The sequence below is a fragment of the Biomphalaria glabrata genome, chromosome 4 (genome assembly GCF_947242115.1).
Source record: "Biomphalaria glabrata chromosome 4, xgBioGlab47.1, whole genome shotgun sequence".
Classification (NCBI taxonomy): Eukaryota; Metazoa; Mollusca; class Gastropoda; family Planorbidae; genus Biomphalaria; species Biomphalaria glabrata.
The window spans coordinates 55,535,032-55,551,607 of record NC_074714.1 but is presented as its reverse complement, the minus strand read 5'-3'; the positions used below and the strand labels follow the sequence as shown (position 1 = coordinate 55,551,607).

The following is a 16,576-nucleotide window of genomic DNA, read 5'->3' as shown; positions in this document are numbered from 1 at the left end:
GTCAGTAATCTATAAGTAATACCAAAAAGTTTGAAACTCATTAAGGCTGCTATTGTAGTGTTTATAGTTTTCAGACTACATACATGTATAAATAGAATACATCATATAAGCCTACGAAAGCATACATTCAGTTTTCGATGCGTTATCAAACTTTATATGTTTTGAATAGAATTAGGCTTACACCTATGATGAAACACATGGGCGTAGACGAGAGGGGAGGAGCTCAAACCATCACTGGCCTCAGATCTCATTGTTTGAAAGGGAAACTTTACTTACTTCCTGAGTGCAGCCAACTTAAGCAAACTACAGTCACCAAATTTCATGAACGTAGCCAAAAGGGGGTTTGTGGTTTCCCTTCCCCCCCCCCCCCTTTCCAATACAAAACTAAAAGCATTTTACCATTTTCTACCAGTCGCTGAACTCCAGTGAATAGAAGATTAGTTTTTGATCTTTTTAGCGGAAGAGTAGCAGGCTAATTGCACTGTAGATACCTTAAAATAAGCATTTTTTAAAGCTTAAAAAAACGGAAATAATGCTTGGATCCGGGGCATCGCCCCGGACCCCACTGGGGGAGCTTACAGCGCTCCCCCAGACTCCCTACTGTCCCTTGGCGGTGTGTACTGCCTTTCACTAATTATAGGAAGAGAGTATTCTAGGGTAGAAAAAACGTTTAAAATAATGAAAGATAAGAATGTAATGAAGATTAATTACATATACACACACTAATATATATATTGCGTAGGGGGTTTAAAATCCTCCCCCTACACCGAAAATATATGACATGCCATTTGTGGGCCGGTTTATAAGGTAATGCTCGGGCCGATTTTGATACCCAGTCCGCCCCTGCCACTGAATGTTGAGTTATTAATCAGAAGACTACTGCACGACTTTTACATATAAAGAAAATTAAATAATGTAAGAACCATAGCTCGCTATAATCACCACCGTCCTTGATTTTTTATCAATTGTCTCTCTTTGATCAAGTAAAGATTGCACTATATAAAAGTAGGCTACATTACATATTAGCCAGGAAGGACTAATACTGTTTTGTATAACAAAAAATATATAATTACACCAGGAATCTTCTTTGATTCTTTATTGTTTACCTTATTAAATATATCCATATAGTCTATCGTCTTTCCTAAGTAAGGCTGATGTGTTAGATTGATAGATAGATTGATAGAAAAATAGATACATAGATAGATAGACTGTGTTGTACTAGCATTTTTTAAAAATTTACTTTGAGGAAGAGGGAAAGAATCTTTTATTTAATGAAAATTAATTACGAGTCAAATAATTCCTTTTATTTAAAAATAATAATAATAAGGCGTGTATTTTTAACACGATTTTGCATTGTTTTCTAATTATCTTTTTACACTAAAGGTAAATGTGTATTTCGCGGATATGGAGGTTGCAAAATATATAAAACACAAGAAGGACTGCATAGACACTTCAAATACTACATTCCTCCTTAATCTTCGAAGCCAAATCTTTTTATAACTCTCTTACCTATTTATTTTGTTTTAAAAACAATTATTCCTAAATATATGCCCACAATTTAAACTGTTTCTGAAAAGCTATAAGCCTAACATTCGGGTCAAGGTTCTGTAACCGAGCGCTGCGTCACGTGATTATAGTTGCACCACAACCAGACCAAGTGTTTACAGGTTGTCACTGACAGCCAAGACAAGGAAAAAAAAATAGGATTGGTGTTTTGATTCACGGTACTGCCATCACTCTGATGTTATCAGCCATAGTGTTTCTCAAACTTTTACTAGTGACTCACTTTAAACCAAAAACAGTTCACTCCCATCATCGTTACTTAGTTAGGGCCAGACGATCGACGCAATCACCCCGAGATGGGGCAGCGTTTTTTTTTTTTTTTACATTATGAGTTTGAGAAATGTATTCTCCTGGCATCAACAGACGCAATGGACAATTCAACAAACAACATTTAGCCACGTAATTTTCTATCTCTTCTATACAAAGTACGATCTAATTTTAATACACAGTGGCATTTTTTTCCGTTGTTTCATCAATGTTATCACGTGACTAAATGTTTGTTTACAATTGGGGAATGAGGTCCATTATGCACATTGGTCTCACTACAACGCACTATTTTTTTTTTAATCTCTAGTAAAAAGAGCGCGGCTGAAAGAAGTTTAAGTAGGATTGGGACATCATTGGGACTCACTAAAGTGTGTGAGACAACGCAGTGGAACGTGTATGATTCTGATTCATCATTAGATCATCTCCTGTTCAACATTTATTGTTTTTCTCACTCTAAAGACACCAACAGTACCACGACGTACGTAGATTGAAAGAAATTTGACCTTTCTAACCTTAGAGAGAGATGGGTAGACTTGATGCGCATGTTCCTAAGCGAATTGAAATGTCTTTTAAAAAAAAAAAAAAACGTGTTTTGAATCACTTTTGTTGCAGACGACTTTTGAGGAAACAGCATGAAAGTTGTAATTTAATTGTTTTAAACTCTGATAATGTTTTTTTTTTTTAAGTTATAAGTTTCTTACATTATGATAAAGTCTGTAGCTACAGTGCAAATTAAACATTTTGATTTGTCCTGTAAATAATTTTCTTACATTATGATAAAGTCTGTAGCTACAGTGCAAATAAAACATTTTTAATTGTCCTGTAAAAAAAAAAATCGCCTTTGTTCCCATCTTAACAGCAAGTCGCACCCTACTAGAGGTCGAGACAGTTTGAGAATCTCTGGCCTACAAGTAGCACACTGCAGCCACTAGCCTGCTTCAATTGTCTAAATATATAAAGCAACTGAAGTGGAGAAAAATCAATCGTAAACATTCAATAAGTTAAACACAAATATAACAATGCGGTTCACGTCTATATATATATAAATTCGAACATTACAATGTATAAGAAAACAAGGTTACAAAGACAGTTTGTGTGGAAACACAAACTTAAAATCGGCCCCCCGAAGTGGTCCACCCAGGCAGGCTTCAATATTTTCAAAAAGAACATCCAAATGAAATTATATCAAAGACAAATGAGAGATAAAGAATGGAGAAGGAAGGTTGACAGATCTTGTGTAGTGCCCCAATGGTGCTGCAGATCAAAGGATAGGTGCAAGTGAATGCAAAGTTAGATGTGAACCTGGACTAATTGGTTCCCCTTTCAGACCTTGAGGTCTATAGGGCAGATGATGTAAAGTTCATCTGTTTTTGTGGCCTACGGTTAACGAGGGTGACGTAGCCAGCACAACGACCAACCGCCTTACTTTTCCCCAACTAATGTCAGGTACCCATTAGAGCTGGGTAGACTCAGAGGCGCCCAAGGATCCCGAAATTAAAAAAACTCAAGTCTTTACCAGAATTCGAACCTGGTCCCCTGGTTCAGAAGCCAATCGCTTTACCGCTCAGCCACCGTGCCTCCTCCAGCTAGGCTAGCCACTTGATTATTTTTTTCCACTCTTTCACCTTGCAGCCCAAAACTCCAGCATGTTTTGAGCCAAGAGTATTGCTCTTCAGGTAATTTTTCATACAATGACATTCATTTCAGCTAAGCAACTAAATATGATTTAAATATTTTAATTAAAATAAAACATGCAGCTTTTAAGTCATGATTATATTATATTTATAACCTTTAGAAGAATAAGTTGAAAATCCCAGTCTTCACCAGGATTCGAACCCGGGACCCTCGGTTCGGAAGCTAAGCGCTTAACCGAGCCTCTCCTGTCTTTACATAATCTAATTGTTTCGAAAACACTTTTACTTTTATTTTCTATAATTATGCATAAAAAAATGACATAAGAAAATGAAGTTTATAAGATTACTATTCGTTTTAAATTAGGTCTAACTTATAATGCATACTAATTAGCTTTTTCTCTTTAAAAAACTGCTTGCATAACCGATTTTAAAAATATCATAAGGATCTCTTATCTCTGCCTGTTGACCCTTCTGGGGCATATGCCACCAACCTAATTCCTCCAGGCGTCTCGGTTCCTGGCGAGTCTCTCAAACTATCCTCACAGCTTGTCCATCTGCTTGTAATCTGCTTCCAAATTTCGGCGACATGTATTTCTGGGGCCGTCCCCTCTTTCTCCTGCCTTGGGGCTCCCACGTGACGGGAATGTCTTGTGATGTTGGATGCAACTTTGCGAAAGATTGTTGCCTTGCCTTCGCCAGCGTCTCGAAGGAAATCTTTTTTCAATGGGCTGCTGCTTTGTTCTTTGACACAGTTCCTCATTGGTGATATTGTCTGCTATCATAAGTAATAAATAATGTCTTTTTATTAATCTGTTCATTGTTTGAACAAAAAAAAGTGGAGTCAGTGTTTTGCCTGGATGATATGGGTGTCATAAACTTTGGTCGATTGACCCTTAGCAAAATATATTTCTGTTTAAAGTTTGACATAATATCCCAAACAAATCCGAGTGTCTTTCTGAATGTTGAAATGTTGCTATAGAATATAGATTTTTTTTTTCATTTCCAAGTTATGTTTAAGTGTTTTAAGACTATAATCCGATGACTTAAAGACTACTGAGCTGACTCACAATGCTATTTCTTTAAAGAAAGGCCTATATCTCGACAAATAGGCATTGGAAGGGGTTAGCTTATATATATTTTATAAAGACAGTCTAGCTAAAGTAGTAACAAAGGAACATTCCTCGTCCCATATGCTAGGACAAATTTGTACAAATACTCCTTCTTCCCTAGTGCTATTAGAGCATGGAATGGGTTGCCTGAGCTAGCCAGGAAAATTTAAGTTATTGGTTAATATGCATGACTAAATGCATGACGCGTAGGAAGTAATCATCTTCTTTTTTGAAGTAACTTCTGTATTATATAAGATAAGATAAGAAGTAACAATAGGACCAGACCGCTGAACATAAGCTTCCTTCCAAACTTTGAGATGTGCTAGTTTCGTCTCTCCCACTAATGTATTACACCAGCCTTCATTTTCCTCTACCGTCTAAAGTCTGAACCAAGCAAGAGAACAAGGTATATCAGCATAAACATTAACTGAAAAGTTTCAAAAACTCATTGCCAGTCACACAAGATCTATACGTCATAGGTCAAGTGAATTGACATTTCAATGGTGTAAAGGAAGCATACGGCTGTCACGTTGAAAAATGCGCTGACGGATCACAACTTAGACCAAATGTGAAATTTTCCAGCACACGCCGGTGGACACACTCTTGACTGGCAGGTCACAAATGTTAGTGAACTTAAAGCCAAACTCACGTCCAAGACCGGAGTCTCTCTGACCACTTTCTAGTCAATGCAGCTTTTGTATTATACAACAATTATGCGAAACCACAGAGAGGCGTGGTAGCAAATAAGACAATAATCTTTGCTGTACATAATCTGAACAGATCTCAATTTTATATTATAATATATTATATTATGCACTAATCATTTTATAATCTGTATTGCTTGACTATTTTTTTTAATATTTAAGATTATACTAACTGAATACAAAATGAAGCACGTTTGACATTTGCCATAAAATCCCTTTGTCTCTTAATCAAAAGATTTGAGCGATCACGGTAACATTCACAGAGATACCCCCTTCTTCCCCCTCCCTTTCCCAACTGGTCCAGACAAGTGATATGATCATAGCGAATTGGGAAGCTAAGAGCATGAAATTGCTTTAAACACACAAAAAAAGGTTTAAAAGATTTCTAAACGCACAGATTTATTATTGTTAGTCTAGATTTGTTACACATTTAATTACACCACTGGCCCAAACTAATTGATACAATTACACTCAATATAAGCTTTTTTTAAAAGTATTTTTTTCTGTTTGTCTAGTTGTAGAGAAGAGATATACTATTTCTTTGCATTTTTGTTAAGGAGTGTGTGTGTGAGAGAGAGAGAGAGAGTGTGTGTTTCTATGGTGAGTGCGAGTAGAAGCTCACGATTGGTTAGTGACTGTCTGATGCAACATAAGCGGCATTATCGTAAGACTTGTTTTTTTTTATTTACCGTTAGATTTTATTCAAAATACCATTTTATATGATTACTAAAATGTACTACATTTATTTCATTTCATCTCAAGTTAAATTTGTCTGCAGCATAATAAAAGTTATACATAGTTTCATTCACAAACAGGTTATTCAAGTTTTATTTCAAGTTTTGCAAGTGAAAATATAATATCCCCGCAGCTGTTTAGTTATCTACCAGCAGTTTGGTGCTACAATTCAACGACCGTTAACCAATTTGAAAGATTTTTTTTATATTTAATAGCATTTTAAAAATAACAAGCATTTAAAGGGCAAATCATCATTTTCTTTCCTTCTATTTGATTCAGCAGCTGACATGCATTCAATAACAGTAAATCGAATATCGCGTTTTAATTTCGAAGTTATAAACACACTTTTTTACTTTCGCTGTCAAAAATGTGTAACAAAAACACAAAAACATTATTTTTTTCAGAAAGTTAAGTATTTCAATATTGTTATAATTTACAATTTTATCTATTTCGTTTAGCGGGAATCACTACTACTGAAATTGTATAAGAATTGTTTTTTTTTTGTTAATAAATGTTCACTCATTTCAAGAAGCAGTTATCCATTTAGAGTAGTGACTTTGATGTTGCTGAAACAGTAACTAAACGCTTCGAACAGTGGCTGGTAGAAACACTGGACACAAGTGCCGAAGAATTTCTGAAGACATCCACAGTTGATGAGATAGATCCTCATGCATGGCGTCACGTACCAGACGTGCCAGAATGTTATATGAGCAAACTCACAACCCCAGCAGATGGCCAATGGGATGCCGCACAGCAAAGTGAGAAATTTGTAGCAACAACCCTTGCAGCAGTTAAAACAACAATAGGCTCCTTTCCAACAACAGTTGATGGAGCGAACGCCATCTGGCTCCCCGAAGACGTCTTCAAATAGAACCTAAAAGTAAATTGACAAAAAAATAATTAACATGTTTTATTTAATAGGATATTGTATATAGACAAATAACATTAAATTGTATGTTAAAGTTACTTTTTAAAAAGATAAGCTATAATTCCCACCCCCCACCCCCAGATAGTATTTGATTATGTTGTTTACATTTTAAAAGCACTGGAAAAAAACGGAGCGAGAAAATTTTGATTTGTCCCAACTCACACGATTCCAAGGAAACATTATTTCATACTTGTGGGAAGCGTGGCTAAGTGCGCTTGAAATTGGCTTGGCTACCTAGAAGGGGGCTCGAGGTTCGACGCCCGACTCGGGCAGAGTTGTGTTTACGGAAAACCAACTCCTAGATACCCCCTCCCCTCCCCCCACTGATCCACAAATGAGATGGGACCAAAGCGCTCTGAGCATTGCTATAAGCATGAAAGTAGCGCTACATAAAAGCCATAATAATAATACTTACGTTTGCTTACAGGACTGCTTAGTTTATAAAGCACATTTTGCTTATAGAGCGTTGTTTTTCTTATCTATTACAATACGTAGACTACAGAAAGATGCGGGGTATCAGATACCAGGTAAAGAAGACAAATGAGTTTGTACTCTTACTAGTCAATACTCAAACTGGTTAGAAAAATACATTAACTCTTTAATACTGCGAAGAGACGTGAGCTGACCTTTTTTGGTCTTTTGGTCTTATATTATCGCCATATTTTCTTTAACTTCTTCTCCTAATCACCTTGGTACCTCAGTACTGCTATTGTTATATGTAACATGTCATTATTATTCATAATTTATTTCACCACTAAAAGCTTCAAACTCTTTGTTTCATTAGTTTCATTATATTAGTTTCATTATATTAGTTTCATTACTACTACTTCGAAGCTATCTCTATTGTCAGAGAGAGTGAGAGAGATGCAATTTAAATTAGGGTCTTTGTATTGGAAGAAGCCTCGGGCTTGTATTAACCCTAAAAAAAGAATTGTTTGTGGGGATTATTACGGATAAAAATGTTGCGGCCTCTGGGTGGGGAAGTACGAAGCAGGACGTTTTGGCGACGCCGTTTTGGCGACGCCGTTTTGGCCCCGCCGTTTTGGCGCGAAGGTCGTTTTGGCGCCAGCCGTTTTGGCGACGGGACGTTTTGGCGCGATATACATTATGTACGTTTATTGTATTAATTCTTTTAAAAGAATTATTCATATCTATGTTTTGCATGAGTGTTTGTGTTACGTGTTTTCACGTACTAAATGTAAATGTGTGTTTGTTTTTCACATCATTTTCTTTAATAAACATTTTGGCTTATGTATGTGTGTTTATTAAGAGGCACACTTTTATTTTCAAAAAGTTTTTTAAGATATTACTTTAAAATTAAAAAAAAAAATCAAAAACAAAATGAAACGATGATAGACTAAAAATTGATGCAATTATTTGTTTACATTAACATTGGTTTATTTGATGACTGTATGGTATCTCCAGCTATACATACCAAACACTTGCTAATAATAAGTAAAAAATATAATACATGTTTCTCAAAAGACTTTAAGTTACGTATACATAGACACCAGGGTTATTTGCCTAAGTCGCTGGAATTCAAGGGTTCATTAAAAAGTTGTGTGCAAGTCCCTTGAGGTATTCAATGATGTTCCTCTGTTGATAAGTTTGTACAATTACACTGATTCTCTTGTCTGTGTCAATATACTTTTTTCGTTTAGAAAGAGGCTGGTCTCCCCGGATATATTGTTCATATATAAGGTCACGGCCTTTCTGGACAGCTCGTATTCCATCAATGAATTTCCATATGGTTGGGTGGCTCATTCCAAACTCGGCTTGTAGTCGCCGATGTGCTGCTTCCGCAAAATTGTTTGTTCGATTATCACCATTGAGTGTTCTCTGATAGACAGACCACATAGGAGGAGGAAACAGGGCACATCGTCGAGTTCTACTACGGTTCAGACGTCCAATATAAGTGTCCTCAAACCAGTTGATTTAGAACAAGGTCGTTGTTTACAGCATCAGTGTGTAGACGAGCTCTACATTCATTTTTAAGTTCACAACGCCAGAACTTCTTAGAGTGGTCTGCACTAAACTTATCGAAAACATAGAGATATCCTTCATGCGAAATTTTTTCTTTTCCTCGCTTCGACTGGACTTTTTCCATTTTTTATATAGACTGCCACCAGGTTTTTAGTTAGAAATATAATAGAATAAAATGGCGAAAATTTTTTCTAGTCTGTCTGCGTACTGGATAAAATGATTAGTGAATGGTCCAAAGTACGCGAGCTTATAAAGACGTAGGGGCGAAGAGATTGAAAGAGAGGGGTAGACTTTGGGCCGCCCTCGGAATTAAAGATTAAGGATTATAAATTCGCACCTAGGGATGTCAAGTGGACTGCTAGAAACAGATTATCGTCTTACGCGTGAGAGAGGGGAGGGGTGGAGGAAAGAGTATATACAAGGAGTGAAATGTGAGCAGAAGAGAGGGGGCGGGATAGGTGTCACATGTAATGACCATTCCCAAGGAGATGATCGCCAGACGCATGACGCCAACGACCAGTGTTCGGTGCTGGTCTTGTCTTCATTTGTTTAACTCTACCTGCGTCAATGCGAGATGTGTCACCCAAATCACCCCTACCCAATTTCTCAAAATATATCTTTTCAAAGTATCATAGTGTCGTGAATTTGTTTCTATCTATTGTCACCCAGAGTGTTTGTTTTTATTGGTGGATTCACGTTAGAGTTTGTACTGACCACATTCCGTGTCTTGATCTTTACTATGTGTGGAGTTATTGTCGTCATTCATCGTAATAGAGCTTTAGATGTTAACATGGTTTTTGTTATATTACAGTGTGACACTTAGCTAATTCGTATATTACACTAATGTCAAATAAAATACAAAATCTTTTGGAAAGAAATCCAAAAATGTCATCCAGTGCGATTAGCAGAACTCACATATAGCATGTCATTACCATTCAGGAATCTGACTTATTATAGGCCTATATTCATGAAATAAGCAAAACCTTTATAATTAAAGAAAAAAAATTCGCTGAACGGTGTCAGAATTTATACTATACATACAATATTATGGTATAGTGAAATAAACATTATTATAAAAGTTACGTGCTTATTAAATTATCGTCAATGATATCTCGCGCCAAAACGTCCCGTCGCCAAAACGGCTCGCGCTAAAACGTCCCGTCGCCAAAACGGCGGGGCCAAAACGGCGTCGCCAAAACGGCGGCGCCAAAACGTCACGTACCGGGGGAAGTAGCCTGTGTGGTGATGCGGGACCAAATAACTATAGGCCTACTCGTTTGAACTTTTTTTTTTGGACAGTGGGATGAAGTAAAAGGATGTTAGTTCGGTACCTGGTTGCTATTTGGCGATGACACCGGGCAGGGGTCAGTGGTTTGAGTTCTCGTCTGGGCCTATTTTTCACCTTATTTTCCTCACCTTGTTGTCTTAAATACTTGTTACCTTAGTTCTGTTGTTACGTTTCTCTCTCTAAAGAACTTGACAACAAGAGGTCTAAAACAATGTGGTATTTTAATGAGTAAATAAACAAATGACAAGCCAATACGAAACAATTGGCACCATAATAAACTGACTAATAATAATAGTTCGTCCATCGTGGTTCGATGATGACCACTTTGTCATCCAGGGGGCTGAGGGCTTTGCACTGGGGTTTTATGCCTCCTCATGTGGCTGGTGAGACCTATGTGAGCCCGGAATGTTCGGCCGCACACTGGGCAGGTTATTCCAGCTGGAGCTAGTGTCGTTTGTCTTGCTTTCCTTTTCTGGCGTTTTTTTTTCTGCCTGCGTTGTTCTTTTTTCCTCAGCAACCTCTGCGCCAGTTTTCACAGCGCGACGCCATGATGCTCTGTCATGTGCCTGTCTCCCAGGTGCCAGGGTCTATGCTGAACGCCTTCAGAGAAGCTTTGAGGGTGTCCCTGAAGCGCTTTCTTTGCCCACCTTGCGAGCGCTTTCCTTCGCTTAGTTGGCCATACACGAGTCGTTTTGGGATGCGGTGGTCTTCCATTCTGTAGACATGACCTGCCCATCGCAGCTGGGACTGCATCAGGATTGTGTGGATGCTTTGCAGACACGCTCTTCGAAGGACTTTTGTATCTGTATCCAGATACAGAATAAACTGACTACATTGTATATCACCGTAGTGCATACTAAACTACTGTCTCTCTTAGACTCTCTATCTCATCCTGGACTCGTACTGCTACACACGAGGACTCACGCCACCCGGACTGACTTCACGGCCGACTAACAGTCTCTTCGCTGTCTGAACTACCTTACACACTGTCTCTGGTCCACGAAGGCTTTCGATCACATGACCATAACATGGGTCATATTTGCGTGTACTTGTAGTACTGTCCATTGTCAGTTGACCTGTGTCATTTGCCAGAGTCACGTGTGTCCAAGGCCGGCCTTACGAATTTTCGAGGCTCAATTTTAATGGATGCTAGCGAGGTCCCCTCTTCTTATTTTTTTTTCAATAACAACTATTATTATTATTGGATCATTATACCAACATTTGTTTTACAACATGCATAGGAAGCAACTCAAACGCAACAGGCATCAGTGGGTTAATTAAAGTTACGCCAATAGTACGATAGGCCTACACTAAATATGTTAACTCTTTAAGTCCTACATCTTTTAAAAGCCTGAGACTAGAGCCACGACTGATAGTGATATGCTTGATGTAAATTGCGGGGCCCCTGCCAGGCCCGGGGCCGATTGGATCAATCGGTTAAATCGGCCTCTGCATGTGTCGGTAGGTCGCACACGAATTAACCCTATCGATCCGCCAATACAGCTACACTATGCTACAGGTCATTATTATTCGTATTGTAAGACGTGACTCACTGTCAAAAGTCATCCTTCAAACTACAGTGGAGGGAACACGAAGAAAGGGTCGTCCAAAAAAAAAAAAAAAGCTGGATGAGCAATGTCAAAGAATGGACCGGCCTCTCTCTTTATCTCCTGCTAAGAACAGCTGCTGACCGAAACAAGGGGAGGGATTATCACAGCACCCCTAGGACGAAAGTCAAGGGAAAGATGACGACGAGAGCATCGCTCCGCTTCTTTCAATGGTATTGCTGATCAAACTTTTTAAAAAACATACTTTAGCCATTAAAAATGATGGCATCAGAGGTAACGAGAACAAAAATTGACTTAGCAATCAGAGATGAGGAGAAAATTGACTTAGCAATCAGAGATGAGGAGAAAATTGACTTAGCAATCAGAGATGAGGAGAAAATTGACTTAGCAATCAGAGATGAGGAGAAAATTGACTTAGCAATCAGAGATGAGGAGAAAATTGACTTAGCAATCAGAGATGAGGAGACATTTGATTTAGCAATCAGAGATGAGTAGAAGTTTGATTTAGCAATCAGAGATGAGGAGAAAATTGACTTAGCAATCAGAGATGAGAAGGAAATTGACTTAGCAATCAGAGATGAGAAGAAATTTGATTTAGCAATCAGAGATGAGGAGAAAATTGATTTAGCAATCAGAGATGAGAAAATTGATTTAGCAATCAGAGATGAGGAGAAAATTGATTTAGAAATCAGAGATGAGAAAATTGACTTAGCAATCATAGATGAGGAGAAAATTGATTTAGCAATCAGAGATGAGAAGAAAATTGATTTAGCAATCAGAGATGAGGAGAAAATTGATTTAGCAATCAGAGATAAGGATAAAATTGACTTAGCAATCAGAGATGAGGAGAAAATTGATTTAGCAATCAGAGATGAGGAGAAAATTGACTTAGCAATCAGAGATGAGGACAAATTTGATTTAGCAATCAGAGATGAGTAGAAAATTGACTTAGCAATCAGAGATGAGTAGAAAATTGACTTAGCAATCAGAGATGAGGAGAAAATTGATTTAGCAATCAGAGATGAGAAAATTGACTTAGCAATCAGAGATAAGGAGAAAATTGACTTAGCAATCAGAGATAAGGAGAAAATTGACTTAGCAATCAGAGATAAGGAAAGAACGTAGAAATCAGAAATTAGTCTATGAGGAATCCATAATGACCTACATTTAAACGTAAAGTCCAATTTCTAAGTCTGTAAACGGCTTATTTCATTTCATTGACATTCCTACGCTTCGGTTGTAATGCATCATTACCCCATCATGACATCACATCATGACTCCATCATGACATCACATCATGCACCCATCATGACATCACATTATGACACTCATGATGGCATCACATCATGACTCCATCATGACATCACATCATGCACCCATGATGACATCACATTATGACACTCATGATGGCATCACATCATGACTCCATCATGACATCACATCATGCACCCATCATGACATCACATTATGACACTCATGATGGCATCACATCATGACTCCATCATAACATCACATCATGCACCCATCATGACATCATATTATGACACTCATGATGGCATCACATCATGACTCCATCACGACATCACATCATGCACCCATCATGACATCACATTATGACACTCATGATGGTATCACATCATGACTCCATCATGACATCACATCATGCACCCATCATGACATCACATAATGACACTCATGATGGCATCACATCATGACTCCATCATGACATCACATCATGCACCCATCATGACATCACATTATGACACTCATGATGGCATCACATCATGAATCCATCATGACTTCACATCTTGCACCCATCATGACATCACATTATGACACTCATGATGGCATCACATCATGACTCCATCATGACTTCACATCTTGCACCCATCATGACATCACATTATGACACTCATGATGGCATCACATCATGACTCCATCATGACATCACATCATGCACCCATCATGACATCACATTATGACACTCATGATGGCATCACATCATGACACCTTCATGACTTCACATCTTGACACTCATTATGGCATCACATTATGACACCTATTATGGAATCATGAATAGATCTAGAACCTTTGACTAAATCTTGTAAGACTAAGTTTAAGGAAACGTTTGAGCGTAAACTAATATGAACAGGTATGTTGTCATTAATTTAAAACAAATTTAGAAAAGAAAACATAATCTTGTATGTGACGTAGGAGAAGGAAGAGACTACAGGGAATTATAATACTATATCTGACGTTGCTTCAAAAAAGAAGATAATTACGTCCTACGCATTTCGTGTGTTACTCTAATCATGCATGTTCATCAATGAATTGACTTAAATTCTGCTAAGTCGTTGGTTTTCCTGACTGATACAGACAACCCGTTCCTTTCTCTAATGGCACATACTAGGGAATAATATAATAAAAATATCAACCGAGGGGATAATGACAACTGACTTCACAGATACCTTCAAAGCCTTAACATTCATAAGAAGATTCTCGTGGATTGTCAGAGGGCGGTACTGCTGCAGAGCTGCCACATCACCAGAAAATTTCTTAGTGGGAACTGATAAAGGGAGACTACAATGAATTTGGTTTCTCTTTAGTGAAACTCGCCCCTGGCATTGCCAGAGAATGAAAACACATTCGTTTCTAACATAATCATAATAATAATATCAACCGAGGGGATAATGATAATTGACCTCACAGATACCTTCAAAGCCTTAACATTCATAAGAAGATCCTCGTTGCCTGTCAGAGGGCGGTACTGCTGCAGACCTGCCACATCACCAGAAAATTCCTCAGTGGAAACTGATAAAGGGGCTACAATGAATTTGGTTTCTTTTTTGCGAAACTCGACCATGGCAATGCCAGAGAATGAATACTGGTTCGTTTCTAACATAATAATAATAATAATATAGTCGTTAAAAATGATTCTAACCAAACTGACCAAACTTTATACCTACTCTTACGTGGTCGTTTAGACCATTAGGATCCCTGTTCAGCAGGTCCAGCTCTGAACCAGTCATTCTTCAGGAGATAATCAAAGAATGATCCAAGAAATCATCTATATCAACCTTTAAATGGGATTTCTTTATATACCTAGCCCTTATCATGAAGGCCTACTATAAGTAACAAAGTTACCAAATCCTCTATATATTATATCAATGTAGGCCTATACACAATCTTAACTACACATTAGATATAGTTCAATCGAAAAACAAACAGTGACGTTTTCTATTCTGAGCTCTTTTTTTTATCTATCAGTCGATAAGCCAATAGCATTGATTTCTTTCAAGAACATAGGGCGTCTTCTAACTTATCCAGATATTTTCATATTGCCGTCAATAGATCAATATTGAGCTCACTAAGAAGCGTCTTGATGGCATATAATATTTATAACATATTTGCGGACTACAGAGTAGCTTTAGCACATTATAAATAAACGAAGAAATGTAATTAACATAGCATTAATATATATCTTTTAAAAAATAACAAACACTAAATTAAAGAAGAACTCTTTAAAAAAGAGCTTTAATAACCGAAGATTTTGAATTATAAATAATTTCTTAATAACAGGCACAATATTAGTGAGTTCAAATCTGTGTCGGCGAGGCTGTTAACTGTTTCTGTTCTGTGACGTCGTTACAACATACATTAATCAATATCTTGTAGAAAATGATAGTTATACAGTCCAGAACCAATATTAAAATCTTTTGTTATAGTATAAATATGTTCTCTTAATATGTTTGCTATGCACATAACGGACGGAATGACAGTAGTAGCGATATGCGTGGCACATTTACTTCAAAGTCTAAGCAGTTTAATGATTTAAATACATGATGTAGTGAAGTATGGATGGCTGCCTGGTCGTGCGGTTTGCGCACTGGACTGTCGTTTGGATTTATCGATGGCCCCGGGTTCAAACCCTGCCCGCTCCCATCCCCCGTCGTCCTGCGGGAGGTTTGGACTAGTAAGTGCACTATCTTCAACTATGAAGGAACATCCGAAACATGTCAAACAGTTTACAAAAACAAAACAAGTACTGAGTAGTTTAAATGCGTTTTGAATCTTTTTTTTTTTTTTTTTTTTAGTAACCTTCACGTTGAAAACGCATGCCAACTTGTCACCCTCATATATCCCTTAGTTGGACCGTTGGGACACCATACTAGATCTGCCAACCGTCCTTCTCCATTATTATTATTATTACTATTATAGCTTTATATAGCGCTACTTTCATGCTTATAGCATGCTCAGAGCGCTTTGGTCCAATCTCATTTGTGGACCAGTGGGGGGGGGGGGGTATCTAGGAGTTGGTTTTCCGAGCTGCCTTTAGGCGCTAAGTAAACACAACTCTGCTCGAGTCGGGTTTCGATCCTCGAGCCCCCTTCTAGGTAGCCAAGACAAGCCAAGTTCAAGCGCACTTAGCCTCTCGACCACGCTTCCCACCACTTCCATTCCGCTGTCCTTTGCTTTGGATAGAATTTCATTCACAGACAGGCCTGACCATTCCTTGATGCTGTCTTCCCATCGTATTTCCTGTGCTCATGTCTTAGTAATAGTCTCTGTCAGGACTGAGTTCTGGTCAGCCTGGGTCTCCTGTTTACTGTAGAGGAGAAGGGGGGCAATTCAGGTGGTTGATTTCAAAACTGTTATTGTTTTGGGTTGTTTTTGTTTGGTGAGATGTTTTGTTGAACAATGTAACTCATGATAAAGCAGTGTGTTTTTGTTCCTAGTCCAGGACAGTTGGACTTTTTTGGATATATATAGTCTAAGTGTAGACTCTAACTATTTTTC

The 16,576-nt window shown here is 37.9% G+C and overlaps 1 protein-coding gene across 1 annotated transcript; it reads right to left on the bottom strand.

Moving 5' to 3' along the window:
* Positions 1–6,403: 6,403 nt before the first annotated feature.
* LOC129925684 (caveolin-1-like) lies at positions 6,404–14,952 on the bottom strand. Its single transcript, XM_056025749.1, has 2 exons — positions 14,746–14,952; positions 6,404–6,886 (listed from the first exon to the last, which is right to left on the bottom strand). Exons 1-2 carry the CDS (start codon positions 14,806–14,808, stop codon positions 6,548–6,550), a joined length of 402 nt encoding a protein of 133 aa, XP_055881724.1. The 5' UTR covers positions 14,809–14,952; the 3' UTR covers positions 6,404–6,547.
* Positions 14,953–16,576: the final 1,624 nt, after the last annotated feature.

Excerpts from the sequence above, each read along its gene's own strand:
- LOC129925684 (XM_056025749.1), bottom strand. The coding sequence starts at position 14,808 with ATGACTGGTTCAGAGCTGGACCTGCTGAACAGGGATCCTAATGGTCTA. Across the intron at positions 6,887-14,745 it reads GTCTAAACGACCACGTAAGA|GTTCTATTTGAAGACGTCTT; the intron begins GTAGGTATAAAG and ends ATTTACTTTTAG.